The sequence below is a fragment of the Lutra lutra genome, chromosome 8 (assembly GCF_902655055.1).
Source record: "Lutra lutra chromosome 8, mLutLut1.2, whole genome shotgun sequence".
NCBI lineage: Eukaryota > Metazoa > Chordata > Mammalia > Carnivora > Mustelidae > Lutra > Lutra lutra.
In genome coordinates this window covers 59666511-59683149 of record NC_062285.1, presented here as the reverse complement: position 1 = coordinate 59683149, position 16639 = coordinate 59666511, and the positions used below count along the sequence as shown (strand labels likewise).

The 16639-nt window shown below is 37.2% G+C and overlaps 1 protein-coding gene across 1 annotated transcript; it reads left to right on the top strand.

Annotated features, from left to right (window-relative positions):
- Nucleotides 1-12908: 12908 nt before the first annotated feature.
- Nucleotides 12909-13853, top strand: LOC125106910 (olfactory receptor 8S1-like). Its single transcript, XM_047741495.1, has one exon. It carries the CDS (start codon nucleotides 12909-12911, stop codon nucleotides 13851-13853), a length of 945 nt encoding a protein of 314 aa, XP_047597451.1.
- The last annotated feature ends 2786 nt before the right edge of the window (nucleotides 13854-16639 follow it).

The window sequence follows — 16639 nt, the reverse complement described above, 5'->3', positions numbered from 1 at the left end:
CAGAGAACAAGCAGAGAATGATTGGAAAGCAGGGCAGAATTGTAGCAAAATATCCAAATAATAGGCATTAAGGAAAATTTTTGTTTGCTCATGTCAGATATGACAAAACATCTTTTAAAGCCTCCTCTGGGGGCGCCTGGGTGGCTCAGTGGTTAAAGCCTCTGCCTTCAGCTCAGGTCATGAACCCAAGGTCCTGGGATCGAGCCTCACATCGGGCTCTCTGCTCAGCAGGGAGCCTGCCTCCTCCTCCTTTCTCTCTCTGCCTGCCTCTCTGCCTACTTGTGATCTGTCAAATAAATAAAAATCTTTAAAAAAAATAAATAAAGCCTCCTTTGTTTGGAAATCTACAAAAAAATAGTAAGGCATTTTCTTGCTTTCATTCATATTTTATCTTTCTTAGAGGCAGAAAACATGCATCAGATAACTATTTCAATTCAAGTACTTTGGTTATAGACCTAGATTATTCTTTTTATTTGTAAAACATTAACAATGTGCTTAGCTTGGGGAAAATTATTTGTGTCCTGAATTCTTACATGGATTCCTATGGGTATTAAACTGGGGATAAAGTTTTGCTACAAGGTAAAAAGCCAGGATCTCTAAAGGAAGAAAGATATAGACTTGAAACTTGTGGAAGGGTGAATGGAAGGTGAGTTTAAGATGAGCTCTGATTGAAGAGGGTCCTAGTGGCAAGGCAGATGCAGCTGAAGGTGTCTGAGAAAGGAAGTCAGTTTGTTGGGCTAAAGTCCAGGCAAGAAGACATCTTCCACAAGCCTTGTGAAGCATTATCTGCTATGGAGCAAATAGTAGAGAATTTCATTCATTCTAGGGTAGTACAGCAGCCCTGCTTCTTCCCCCTTCTAGGTTTTACTGATGGCTCAGAAGACTTAAGTCTAGTAGAAAGTGATGGGGTTTAGAAGAGAAGTTCATGGAGTAGGGAGAATCCTGGGTAGGAATTTCCTGAGGGTAGGGGGAAAAGATGGTCATGGAGAAGACTAATCAGAAAAGCTGCATAAACCATCTACCAAAGTATCCTAGACATTTATAAAACCACTTGTTAAGCATCCTAGAAATCCTAGAAATACAACTACAAAGCCACACAGACACTGTACCTTATCTACAATATCTTAAATGAAGGTAGAATTACACTCCATTTTAATTCAATTTAATTAAGATATAGTGTATTATTATTTTCAGAGGTAGAATTCAGCAATTCATTAGTTGCATACAACACCCAGTGCTCATTAATTCAAGTGCCCTCCTTAATGGCCATCACCCAGTTAACCAATTCCCCCACCCACCTCCTCTCCAGTAACCCTCAGTTTGTTTCCTATAGTTGAGTCTCTTATGGTTTGCCTCCCTCTCTATTTTTGTCTTATTTTATTTTTGCTTACTTTACCCCATGTTCATCTGTTTTGCTTCTTAAATTCCACATATGAGTGAAGTCATATGGCAATTGTCTTTCTCTGACTGACTTATTCCACTTTCAGCATAAACCTCTCTAGTTCCATCCACGTGGTTACAAATGGCAAGATTTCATTCTTTTGATGGCTGAGTAATATTTCATTACATATACATGTGTTTGAAGGCTGAGTAATATTCCATATATGTGATATATATATATAGATATATAGATATATATATATATCAGTTCTTTATCCATTCCTCTGTCAATGGATATCTGGTCTCTTTCCATATTCTGGCTATTGGTACATTGTTTCTATAAACACTGAGGTGTACATACCCCTTCAAATCACTGTTTGTATCTTTTGGATAAATACCTAGTAGTGTCAAAGGTTAGTTGACCATATTGTTGAGCGTCCATTTCTGGGCTCTCTATTCTGTTCCATTGATTTAGCTGTCTGTTTTTGTGCCAATACTATATTGTCTTAATGATTACAACTTTGTAATACAGCTTGAAGTCTGGAATTGTTATGCCTTCAGCTCTGGTTTTCTTTTTCAACATACCTTTGGCTATTCGGGGTCTTTTCTGGTTCCATACAAATTTTAGGATTATTTGTTCCAGCTCTGTGAAAAATACTGATAGTATTTTGATAAGTATTATATTGAATGTGTAGATTGCTTTAGCTAGCATAGCGTTTCAACAATATTTTTTTCTTCCAATCCATGAGCATGGGGTGTTTTTCCATTTTTTGTCTTCCTTAATTTCTTTCATAAGTATTCTATGGTTTTCAGAGTATGGATCATTTACCTCTTTGGTTAGGTTTATTCCTAGGTATCTTATGGGTTTTGGTGCAGTTGTAGATGGGATCTATTCCTTGATTTCTCTTTCTGCTACCTCATTATTAGTATATAGAAATGCCACTAACTTCTGTGTATTGATTTTATAACCTATGACTTTGCTGAATTCTTGTATCAGTTCATGTCACCTGCAAAGAGTGAAAGTTTGACTTCTTCTTTGCTGATTTGGATCCTTTTTATTTCTTTTTATTGTCTGATTACTGAGCCTCGGACTTCCAGTACTATGTTAAACAAAGGTGATGATAGTCGACATCCATGTTGTATTCCTAACCATAGGGGAAAAGTTCTCAGTTTTTCCCATTGAGGGTGATATTAGCTGTGAGCTTTTTGTAGATAGTTTTTATGATATTAAGGTATGTTCTCTCTATGCCTATACAGCAGACAGTTTTTATCAAGTGTGTTGCATTCTGTCAAATGTTTTTTCTGCACCTATTGAAAAGATCGTATGGTTCTTATCCTTCCTTTTATTAATGTGGTGATTCACATTGCTTGATTTATGAAGCTATTCCTTAGCAGCAAAGGAATAAATCCCATTTGGTCATGGTGAATAATCTTTTAATGAATTGTTGGATCCAATTGTTGGATCCAATTGTTGGATCTAATCTTAGAATTAGAATTTTTCTATCTTAGAATTTTTGCATCCATGTTCATCAGGGATATGGGTCTGTAATTCACCTTTTTAGTGGGGTCTTTGTCTGGTTTCAGGATCAAGGTATTGCTGGCCTCACAGAAAGAGTTTGAAGTATTCCTTCCTTGTCTAGTTTTTGAAACAGTTTCAGGAGAATAGGTATTAATTTTTCTTTAAATGTTTGACAGAATTCCTCTGGGAAGCCATCCAGCCCTGGACTCCTATTATTTGGAGGATTTTTTTAAAGGTTTTTATTTATTTATTTGACAGACAGAGATCACAAGTAGGCAGAGAGGCAGGTAGAGAGAGAGGAGGAAGCATGCTCCCCGCCGAGCAGAAAGCCCAATGTGGGGCCTGATCCCAGGACCCTGAGATCATGACCTGAGCCAAAGGCAGAGGCTTTACCCCACTGAGCCACCCAGGTGCCCCATATTTGGGGAATTTTTTATTACTCCTTCAATCTTCTTCCTGGTATGGGTCTGTTCAGTATGGTATGGGTCTTTTCTATTTCTTCCTCTTCCAGTTTTGGTAGTTTATAAATTTCTAGGAATACATACATTCTTCCAGATTGCTTAATTTGATGGCATATATTTGCTCATAATACTTTCTTTTAATTGTATTTCTTTCATTCATGATATTATTTATTTGGGTCCCTTCTCTTTTTTTTTATAAGTTTGGCTAGGGGTTTATTAATCTTATTAATTCTTTCAAAGAACCACCTCCTAGTTTTGTTCATCTGTTCTACTGGTTTGTTGTTTTGTTTTGGTTTGGTTTTGGTTTTGTTTACTTTATATCATTGATTTCTGCTCTAATCTTTATTAAATCTCTTCTCCTGCTTTATTGTCTGTTCTTTTTCTATCTCCTTTAGGTTTAAGGTTAGAATTGTATATTTGAGACTTTTCTTGTTTTTTGAGAAAGGCCTGTATTGCCATAAACTTGCCTCTTAAGACCATCTTTGCTGCATCGCAGAGGTTCTGAACTATCATGTTTTCATTTTCATTTGTTTCCATGCATTTTTTTTTAAATTCTTCTTTAATTTCTTTGTTGACCCATTCATTCTTTAGTAGAATGTTCTTTAACCTTGAAGGTATTTTTAGTACTAAATTGTTGGAATGACTCAGTGGCCAAAAGGGAGAAGGATGAAGGGGATCTTAGAGAAGCAAAAAAGAATGAAGAAGTTATTCCAACCCTAGACTGAAGCTGATAATTCTACATTGGCTGCTGTGCTGCTGGGGCACCAGGCACAGGACCACTGAGGAGAGGAATCGCAATGATGCCACGACTGCCAAAAAAGTGCTGCACTACTCCTGCAATAATCAGAATGGGGATGCAGTGTCCCCACCACTGCCTCCCTGCCTCTCCTTCCTCCCCCTCCTCTTCTTTTTCTCCTTGTCCTTCTTATTCTTATTCATACACTTAAACAGACCACTTCTTCTAACTGGTTAAATGTAACCAAAAGCCTATTAGCAAAAGAATCTGGGAGATGTCCTATGCAGTCTTCTAGCCCAAACAATGTAAAATAAAGGACATAAGGGTGAATGTAGGGTTTGTAAATGTGACAATCCTGGGTCAAGAAAACAAGTTTTCCAGACCTTGGAAACCTTGGTCTGTACATGCCCTGCAGAGTTGCTTAGCTTAAAGGGTGGATCTCTCGCATTCACTGCCCCTAGTAAATATATAGATATGTAGGCAAAGGACAGATGTGATTTCTGTAACTCTACTCCAAGGCAAAATATTGTAATTTGGGGCTCTAGAGGCCTGTGAGTTTTTCTTCAAACTCTTGGAACTTTAGAAATTACCAGACAGCCTTCTGAAAGAGGTTGTTTAAGGCTTTCTCTTACTTTTTGTACCTGTCTTACACACTTTACAGTGCTTCTCTTCCCACCAAGGCAGTGCCCTCTGCAGGCCTCTCCTGGCTCTTCCACTCATCCAGCAAATTCACCTAAGGTTTTATTCTTTATTTTTTATTTGTTTGTTTACTAAAGGAAATTTGGCTGAAACAATTTTGCCTAATAATCGCCTGCACTAACAAAACATTTGCTGAATATTTATTGTTATTTAATTTCAGAATTTCAGGTAAGATAGACCTATTCCAGCTCTTTCAATATTTTGCCCTATTTTATTTTGTTTTTTATCATTTAATTTATCTTAGATTTTATTTTTTCTTTTTTAATCTAAATTTAGTTAGCCAACATATATTACATCATTAGTTTCAGATGTAGAGTTCAGTTACTCATCAGTTGCTTATGATACCCAGTGCTCATCACATTACATGCCCTTCTTAATGCCCAACCACCCACCTCCCCTCCAGCAAACCTCAGTTTGTTTCCTATAGTTAAGAGTTTCTCATGGTTTATCTCCCTCTCTTCTCATTCAGTTTTCCTTCCCTTCCCCTATGATCCTCTGTGCTGTTTCTTATATTCCATATTTGAGAGAAACCATATAATTGTCTTCCTCTGATTGACTTATTTCATTCAGCATAAGACCCTCCAGTTCCATCCACATGGAAAGAAGTGGTAAGATTTCATCCTTTCTAATGGCTGAGTAATATTCCTTTGTGTGTGTGTGTGTGTGTGTGTGTGTGTGTGTGTGTGTCGTGTGTGTGTGTGTGTGTGTGTGTGTGTGTGTGTGTATGCCTTCTTTATCCATTCTTCTGTTGACGGACATCTGGGCTCTTTCCATAGTTTGGCTATTGTGGACATTGTTGCTATGAACATTGGGGTGCATGTGCCCCTTTGGATCAAGAAGTGAGCAGAAGACATGAACAGATATTTCTCCAAAAAAGACATACAAATGGCCAACAGACACATGAAAAAATGCTCCACATCACTTGGCATCAGGGAAATGCAAATCAAAACCAAAATGACATAGTACCTCAACCAGTCAGAATGGCTATAATTAGCAAGACAGGAAGCAACAGATGTTGGCAAGGATGCAGAGAAAGGGGAACCATCTTACACTGTTGGTGGGAATGAAAGCTGGTACAACCACTCTGGAAAACAGTATGGAGGTTTCTTAAGGAGTGAAAAATAAAGTTACCCTACAACCCCACAATTACACTACTAGGTGTTTACCCCAAATATACATATGTATTTTGCCCTATTTTAGGTCTGTTTTCTACTTTGGAAATTTCAAATGTTTTCAGCCAACCTGTTTTTCTCACTTAATGGCATTTTAAAAGGTGTATTTATCAAATATTAAATTCTTAGTATTTGATTGGTTAAAGTTACAATTTATGAGGGCTCAACTACTTTTAGGTATTTTTCTCATATTTGCATATATTTTTGCAATACATGGATTTCTGAAGCAAGTCAATATTTACTTTTCTTCATATTAAAGACAACAAGACTGAAAATACTCCATGAACACAGCTATGTAGCTTAAATTATTTTTCACTTCACTTTGACTATGTTGAAATCATAAAGTATTAATGTTTCATGTAAAATACTAACATTTTTTCTTTAAATATTTTTAAATTATAAATTATTAAAATACAGGTAAATGGTTCTACTATGCAGTGAAGACCACTATTAACATTTAGGTATATCTCAGTCCAAACTTCTATGAAAAATGTCTTTATAGTACATTCTTATACATAGCCATAATTATAATTTATAAGCAATTTTGTTTTTGTCATTTTACCTAACATAAATTAAACATCTTCCATTTCCAAAAATATTTTAGTCTCTATTTTATTTTACAAAGAAAAAAAGGCCATTGTTTATTTAACAATTCCCCTACAATTGAAAATTTCATTTATGTAGCAATTGTTCCAAAGAGTTTTCCCCCTTTCTCCCTGCTTTTTTCCATGTGTTTCTCCTTTTTTTCTTTCTTGCCTTTTTTTCCCCCTGATTTAAGAAATCAGAAGCATAGGATTGAATTATTCTTAATTCCTTGTTCATAATGCACTGTCATAATCAGTGCACACATATACTACTTCATTTCATTTTTGTTTTTGTTAGGTTGTTCATTTATTTATTGAGGTATTAAAAACCATGCCCCCCATGAGAGACTATGGACTCTGAAAAACAATCTGAGGGTTTTGAAGGGACAGGGGGGTGGGACCTGCCTTCAGCCATTTCCCTGAAAACCTCCCTGATTGTTGACCCAAATGATCGCTAAAATATTCATCTGAGAGATATTTATGAATTCAAATCATGAGAGCAAAGAAAAATAACCTGAGATCAATGCACAGCTTTCCTCTGCTTTCCCAAATGCGACATACTGAGACTGAGCACACAAAGGATGTTGCCTCCTACTTTGCCTCCTTTCAAACTTATTAAACACCTGAGAGTTTTCATTAAAGTTAAAGCTTCAACATAGAAGTTCCAAAAGCCCATACTAAATAGAATCCCCTGAGCTTTTAAAAATTTGTTTGTTTTTTGTGTGAGTCTAAAGTTGGGCCTCAAATTATGACTCCAGAGAATAAAAGACATTGGGTCTTTGGTCTCCTGGGGTGCCAGGCTCTGCTGGTCAATTACTCACTGCTTAATCTACACTTGTCCTTCTAAAGTGTTATATCTGGGAATCACTCACTTCATGGATTCTCTTAGTACAACAGTATCTAAAGTCAGAAAGAAAATGAAGAAAAGAAAAAAAACAAAAAAGGAACAACAGACACCCAAGGAGTTGGACTTAAGACTACCCAAGAGAAGCCCTCCACACCTTTTGTGGAGGATTTGAGAGTCTTTGTACAGCCAGTAGGAAAAAAAGGCAGGACAAAGCTAAAGCTCGGAAGATATGCGCCTTGAAGCTTCAGCCTTTGAGAGTACCTAGCTTTAGGTAAATAATTTTCATAAATTTACTGTAACTTCCCTTAGAAAACAATTAATAATCTGAAGTTCCTGTAATCAGTCCTCATGAACATAGAGATCTCATGGCCTGAGGTAAAAATCAGAGTGACAGGAAATCTCTTGAGCCACGAAAGCCCAGAGCTCGGTAATCTCTCAAGGACAACTCTGGAGTTTCTCTCTCTCACCTGATAATTTTTTTTCCTCTCTTCATATACCTTCTCTTTATGGCACTCTGATGTGTGTCTTTTCATCCTGAAACTTTTTATTTGCTTGAGACTGAGCCCCCAAATCTAAGCAAATTCATATTCTCCACACATTGAGGTCTCTGTGTTCACCTACTCTGAGCAGCTACTTGGGAAAAACTCTCTGGTGTTGATGACTGATACTGGGCAATGGGAATGGGGACTTCATACATTCTGGTATAAACTCTGCATTGCCTAGGCCCTAAGAGTATGAAATTAGAGTAAACCAACTTGGACTGTAACAGTCAGGAATAATAGGCAGAATACATTATCAGAGTAGATGGTTTATGTTTTATCCTTTTCAAGGATCCACTTACATGTGCCACAGAATGTTAATTTTTTTGCTATTAATGACTCCCTCAATCTCCCAAATGGGTCACACTGATGCAGGTGCTGAAGCACACAGGAAAAAGGGCAGAAGTCAAGAAATATTTAGGAAAAAAATTTGCTCATGCTCCTTTTCCATGCCCTCCTACTTTCAGCCCTTCTTACAGTTCAGGGACTCCCAGGTTCTTAGCAGATTTATAATGCTTCTGAGTATACAAACTTTTCTACCTTTGGTCAGTAAATAGAGGAAATACTTAATCTCTCTCTCACTCTTCCTTTTCTTATTCATCCATCCATCCCAGCATTTGTGAAATTAACTAACATTTTAAAATTAAATACACTTGAAATTGACAAAGTGTTAAGAAACCTATGTTTGTTTTCTTTGTCAAGGGAGGTTTCCCAACTACTCCTCCCTTTGGAAAGGATGTGATTAAGGTACATTACCAAACTGCCTGAGCTCAAATTATAAGTTCTCCACTTGGTGCCTATTTGACCTTGGGCAGAGTTCTTTATTTTTTTTTAATTTATTTATTTATTTGACAGAGGGAGAGAGATCACAAGTATGCAGAGCAGCAGGCAGAGAGAAGCTCTCTGCTGAGCAGAGAGCCCAATGTGGGGCTCGATCCCAGGACCCTGAGATCATGACCTGAGCTGAAGGCAGAGGCTTAACCCACTGAGCCACCCAGGCACCTCTTGGGCAGAGTTCTTAAATGCTGTCTGCCTCAGGTCCTCATCTGTTTAAAAGAAAGAAAAAGGATGTATCATGGGTCTCTTACAAGAAAGAACTAGGTTAATATACGTAAAGTGCTTGGATTAAGCAGTATCTTTTCAATATCATCACTGTCATCATTATTAGATCTAAAAGGATTTATATTGTGACTGATTAGAAGTGCCACTCTATGTTTAAACACAGTCATTCCAGTGGAATAAATATCCAATGATAAAATGAGATGACTCTTTAAAAAAAAAAATCAGGAGGCCTGCGTGGTTCAGTCATTTGGGCATCTGACTCTTGATTTCAGCTCAGGTCATGAACTCAGGGTCCTGAAATTGAAGCCCACATTGGTCTCCACCTCAGGAGGGAGTCTGCTTCTCTCTTCCTTTTTGCTCTGCACCCCCCCACTCCCACTTGCACACAATGCTCTCTCTCTCTCTCTTTCTCTCTCTCTCTCAAATAAGTAAATAAGTCTTTTTAAAAAACACAAAAATCTACATCATAGTGATCTATAAAGCAGATCAGACAGAACCGAAGGTTGACGACATGTTAAATAAGTGCTCATATATGACTCTTTAATGGAAATTAGAAAGCCAAGCTAACTTCTAACTTCTGCATTGACCTCTATTTTCTCTTTGAGGATCTAGGATGTCCCTTTTCCACCTATTCTAAATCTAGGCTGTATCTCATGAACTTCAATGTGAACTGAAGGCACTGTGATCCTTCTGAATGAGTAAGTGCTCACAATGTAGATAAAGAGTAAATGTGAAAGAAATGAAGCAATTATAAGCCTAATTCATACAGAAAATCCCAAACACAGAAATGTTCATATTCTTAAAGAAAGCAGTCTCAATTTACTTTTTAATTTTGTTTTATTTACTAATGTAGAGAACAAAAAATTCTTTTCTTCTAATAGGACTTGCAAAAGCAGAGATAAGAGGGGTCATTGAAACTTATTTTTTTAAAACAGTTTGTTCTCCTTCCCTGTTAAATTTAAGTTGCCATCTATGCTGCATATAAGTCTAGAGCAAAACTGAGATGGAAATTGAATTGAAGAAAATCCCATAGTCTGTAAAGTATTTAAATATTCAATATTAATAGTGGGGAAATAATCAAAAAGGACAAGCGCTGGGAAGGTGGCTGCTCCACAGGATTAAACTTCCTGTGAGCCCTTTGGGCAACATCAAGGTCAGACTCTAAAGTATCATGACAAAACTCAAGAATACAGGGCAGATCTGAGCACAAGGGGACAGGCTAGAGTTTTTGTGGCATTACAAAGCCAAGCAAGATGTTTCAAGAGGCACAACCTAAGTATATAGCCCTAGGGAAAGGCTAAACAGAATCCCTGAATACTAGACAGGAGTGACAAAATCAGAGAAAAAAAACACAAGTATTTATAAAATAGTTAAACAGTTGTATATGCTATGCTAGGCACTGAGAAGAAGACAACATGGTATATACAACTGTTTAACTATGGGCAATTATAATTATACATTCATTATACAGTGAATTATACATTCACTGCCAAGTCTTCTTTGGAAGACGCAGTATGATAGAGACACCTCTTAGAGTCCTATATAGTGCAACTAAATACTGACTATTCACATTGGCAATTTAGACAAGTAACATTACCTCTGATACTCAATTTTCTCTTCTGTAAAATGGATTCAGCAAGCTCTGCCCTCATTCATTTTACTTCACCCTCCACCATACACCATATGTATACAAAGACACTTGTATACATACAAGCACACATACACTAAGATTCTGATAACATGTTTCAGTCTTGCCCCAAAGATGAAATTGACAATATATGTGAAATAGATTGTAAAAAAAAGCTAAAGGAAGACAAAATAATGTCACTGAGCAATTAAGCAAGGTTTTAAATGGGAGTAAGAAACTGAGTGATAATGGTCAACTAATCTTCAACAAAGCAGGAAAGAATGTCCAGTGGAAAAAAGTCAGTCTTTTCAACAAATGGTGTTGGGAAAATTGGGGAGCCACATGCAGAAGAATGAAACTGGACCATTTCCTTACTCCACACACAAAAATAGACTCAAAATGAATGAAAGACCTCATTGTGAAATAGGACTTCACCAAAATCATTGAGGAGAACACAGGCAGCAACCTCTTTCACCTCACTTGTGGCAACTTCTTCCTAGAAACATTGCCAAAGGTAAGGGAAACAAGGGCAAAAATGAAATATTGGGACTTCATCAAGATAAAAAGCTTTTGCACAACAAAGGAAACAGTCAACAAAACCAAAAGACAACTGACAGAATGGGAGAAGATATTCACAATGACATATCAGATAGAGCTAGTATCCAAAATCTATAAAAATCTTTAAAGAACTTATCAAACTCAAGACCCAAAAACAAAACAAAACAAAACAAATAATCCAATAAAGAAATGGGCAGAAGACGTGAACAGACATTTCTGCAAAGAAGACATCCAAATGGCCAATAAATACATGAAAAATTGCTCAACATCACTCAGCATCAGGGAACTACAAATCAAAAGCACAGTGAGATACCACCTCACACCAGTCAGAATGGCTAAAATTAACCAGTCAGGAAATAACAGGTGTTGGTGAGGATGCAGAGAAAGGGAAACCTCCTACAGTGGGAATGCAAGCTGGTGCAGCCACTCCGGAAAGCAGTAGGGAGGTTCCTCAAAAAGTTGAAAATAGAACTACCTTATGACCCAGTAATCACACTACTGGGTATTTACCCTAAAGATGCAGATGTAGTGATCTGAAGGGGCATGTGCACCCCAATGTTTATAGCAGCAATAACCACAATAGCCAAATTATGGAAAGAAACTAGATGTCCATTAACAGATGAATGGTAAAGAAGATGTGGGAGATAGATATATATATATATATATATATATATATATATATATATATATAATAAAAATATATTAAAAATAAAAATATATATAATATGGACTCTGAAAAACAATCTGAGGGGTTTGAAGGGGCGGGGGGGTGGGAGGTTGGGGGAACCAGGTGGTGGGTATTAGAGAGGGCACGGATTGCATGGAGCACTGGGTGTGGTGCAAAAACAATGAATACTGTTATGCTGAAAATAAATTTTAAAAAAATATATATAATATATGTTATATATTATATATATAATATATATATTACGAGGCCATCAAAAAACGAAATCTTGTCATTTGCAACAATGTGGATGGAACTAGAGGGTATTATGCGAAGTGAAATAAGTCAATCAGAGAAAGACAGTTATCATATCTCTCTGATATGAGGAATTTGAGAGGCAGGGCGGGGGTTCATGGAGGGAAGGAAGGGAAAAATGAAACAAGATGGGACCTGGGAGGGAGACAAATCACAGGAGACTCTTAATCTCAGGAAACAATCTGAGGGCTGCTGGAGCAGGGAGGGGAAGGATAGGGTGACTGGGTGATGGACATTGGGGAGGGTATGGCCTATGGTGAGTTGTGTATTGTGAATTGTTTAAGACTGATGATTCACAGACCTGTACCCCTGAAGCAAATAATACATTGTGTGTTAATTTTTTTAAAAAAAGAAAGAAACAGTGATAGAGGAGAAATTACAAGTTTTGCAACATCCATTATAGATAGTTCTCTAAAATATGCAAATTACAGGTAATATTGCTAAGCAGTTTCTATCGAAGGAAACTGACTAAATTAGTCATGGTTAAGGTCTGAATGAATTTGTGAATTCCTTCAGTGATGTCTGAGATAGAATATCAACTATAGGGTAATATCATACTGAGATTGACCTATTCAGAATTGAAGCAGAATATCAGTCTGGGAAGAAAGGATATAAAAAAAATCAATGAGGAAAAACAAGAAATATAAGTTAGTTATGTTCAAGCCCCCTCTTCTGGTAATTGAGTGTGGTCAACAGAGGTTTGAAGTTTATGCTTATTTTTACTTCTAGGGAATATCCTCTCTAAATGGCTTTGAGGAACCACAGCACCATCACAGAGTTCATCCTCCTTGGCCTTTCTGTTGACTCCCACATCCAGGTTCTGCTCTTTGTGCTTTTCCTTGGGATTTACCTCTTGACTATAATGAGAAATCTACTGATGTTGTTGGTCATCAGGGTAGATTCCCAACTCCACACACCTATGTACTTCTTCCTGAGTCACCTCTCTTTTGTGGACTTTTGTTTCTCTACTGCCATAGTGCCTAGGCTGCTGGAAAACCTCCTGTCTCAAAGGAAAACCATCTCAGTAGAGGCTTGCCTGGCTCAAGTCTTCTTTCTGTTTGACTTTGGAGGAACAGAAGTCTGCCTACTGTCAGCAATGGCCTATGACCGTTATGCTGCTATCTGTTACCCACTCGTCTATGGCCAGGTTATGAATAATCAGCTGTATATGCAGCTTGTGTGGGGCTCATGGAGCCTGGGGTTTCTAGATGCACTCATTAATATCCCTCTGATAATAAACTTGGATTTCTGTGAGGCCAAAACCATCCATCACTACAGCTGTGAGCTGCCCTCCCTCTTCCCTTTGTCCTGCTCTGATGTCTCTATCAACCTCACTGTCCTAGTCTGTTCCACACTCCTGCATGGCTTTGGTACATTCTTCCTGATCTTCATCTCCTATGTGCACATTGTCTCCACCATCCTGAGCATCAGCTCCACCGCAAGCAGAAGCAAGGCCTTCTCCACTTGTTCCTCCCACCTCACTGCAGTGAGTTTCTTCTATGGCTCAACTTTCCTCCGTCATCTAATGCCAACCTCAGGCTCACGTCTGGAGCTGATCTTCTCCATACAGTATGGTGTGGTCACTCCCCTAGTGAATCCTTTCATCTACAGCCTGAAAAACAAGGAGGTTAAAAATGCACTGAGAAGAACCTTGGGCAAGTTTTTGCAAAGTACAGGTAGCAAACTGTGACTGGAGATTATTAGGAGTTAGGTTCGAACTGCATGCATGATGATATCTGTTAGGTTGATGTTAAGTAAAATTGCTGAATGCACATCTTTTTAAATGCTGACAGATGCCATAGTGAACAATTTTATCACCCAAATTCGGTATATTTTCTTCTAATTTTTTATACATAGGGATTTTAATTGAACAAATTATTGAGCAGTCTCAGTAATGTAAGAACATGAATCATTTTTAATTTTCCATCATTGAATATAAGTGAGTTCTATAAATGACATTTACCTATATCTAAATAGATTTGTGGCAGATTTTTAGCATTTCACCTACTTTTATTAAAATATAACATACATAAAGGTACACAACATATGAGGATACAGCACAATAAGCTTTCTCAAAGAGAATATGATCAAAAAGCTAGTGAGCAGATCAAGTCCCCCTTTGCAATGCTATCCCAGCCTCACAGGTAATCTATGGCCATACATTACTTTTGCCTTCTCTTGTTCTTCGTATAAGTGAAATCTGCCATCTATTTCTTTTGTGTCTGACTTAATTCATTCAGTATTGTACTTAGCTAACTCTCCAAGCATAATGTATTTGTGTATTGTTTGTTCTCAGTGTTGCATCATTTTCCATTACATGAATAAATAATTTCTTGATCTGTTTCTGTTGTAGGATATTCATGTAACTTTTGGTTTATGACTATTCTGAATAGTGTAGCTATCAGTATTCTTGTACACATTGACCATAGACACTTCTGTTTTGCTTTGTTTTAGTATATATCTACAGGTGGCTTTGTGTGATCATAAGGTAGGCATTATGCTTCCAAGCACGTTTCCAAAGTGGTTGTAAAATTGTATATTCCCATAATAGCTTATGAGAATTCCAGTTGTCCCGTATGGTAAGTACACATGGTATTTTATGTGTTCTTTTTTTCATTTTCCAATTCTAGTGAGCTTTGAATGCACCAAAAGTTGTATTTGCATTTCTCTGATACCTAATAAAATTAAGCACCTTTTCCTCTTCTGCCCTGTGGATTGACTTTCATTCTCTTAATGTTGTTTTGATGAAGAGAAACTCTTAATTTTACTAAAGACCATATAATCATTTTTATAACTTGCCATTTTGTGCAAGGTTAAGAATTTTTTCTTTACTCCAAGCTTATGAGAGCATACTGGGTTTTCTTTTATTATTATGTTACATTAGTGACCATAGAGTACATCATTAGTTTTGATGTAATGTTCCAAGATACATTGTTTATGTATAACACCCAGTGCTCCATGCAATACGTGCCCTCCTTAATACCCATCACCTAGGCAAACCATTCCTCATCTCCCCTTCTAAAATCCTCAGTTTGTTTCTCAGAGTCCGGTCTCAAATGGTTTTTCTCCCCCTCCAAACCTCCCCCTGCCTTCATTTTCCCCTTCCTTCTCCTAATGTCCTTTATGCTATTCCTCATTTCCAAAAGTAATTGAAACCATATGATAACTGACTTTCTCTGTTTGACTTATTTCACTCAGCATAATCCCCTTCAGTTCCATCCATGTTGATGCAAAAGTTGGGTATTCATCATTTCTGATGACTGAGTAAATTTCCATTGTGTGTTAGGACCACATCTTCCTTATCCATTTGTCTGTTGAACATAGTACTAGAAGTCCTAAGCAACAGCAACCAGACAACAAAAAGAAAAAAAAGGTATTCAAATTAGCAAAAAACAAAAGTCAAACTCTCTCTTCACAGATGACATGATACTATATGTGGAAAACCCAAAAGACTCCACCTCCAAATTACTAGAACTCATTCAGAAATTCAATAATGTGTCAGGATACAAAATCAATGCACAGAAATAAGTTGCTTTCTTATAGACTAACAATGAAACTGTAGAAAGGGAAATTAGAGAATCAATTCCATTTAGAATAGCACCAAAACCCATAAGATACCTGGGAATAAACCTAACCAAAGAGGTGAAGGATCAATACTGTAGGAACTACAGAACACTCATGAAACAAATTGAAGAAGACACAAAAAGATAGAAAAATATTCCATGCTCATGGATCAGAAGAATAAACATTGTTAAAATGTCTATGCTGCCCAGACCAATCTATACTTTCAACATCATCCCAATCAAAATACCATCGGCATTTTTCAAAGTGCTGAAACAAACAATCCTAAAATTTGTATGGAAGTGGAAAAGACCCCAAATCGCCAATGAAATGTTGAAAAAGAAAAACAAAGCCGGGGGCATCACGTTGCCTGATTTCAAGGTATATTACAAAGCTGTGATCACCAAGACAGCACAGTATTGGCACAAAAACAGACACACAGACCAATGGAACAGATTAGAGAGCCCAGATATGGACCCTCAACTCTGTGGTCAAATACTCTATGACAAAGCAGGAAAAAATATTTAATGAAAAAAAGACAGTCCCTTCAACATATGGTGCTGGGAAAATTGGACAACTAGATACAGAAGAATGAAACTCAACCATTCCCTTACACCATACACAAAGACAAACTCAAAATGGATGAAAGACCTCAATGTGAGACAGGAATCCATCAGAATCCTAGAGGAGAACATAGGCAGTAACCTCTTCGACATTGGCCACAGGAACTTCTCTTCAAGATATGTCTCCAAAGACAAAAGAAACAAAAGCGAAAATGAACTTTTAGGACTTCATCAAGATGAAAAGCTTCTGCACAGCAAAGGAAACAATGAAACAAAGACACAACACATGGAATGGGAGATGATATTTGCAAATGACATTACGAAGGGCTTATATCCAAGTTCTATAAAGAAC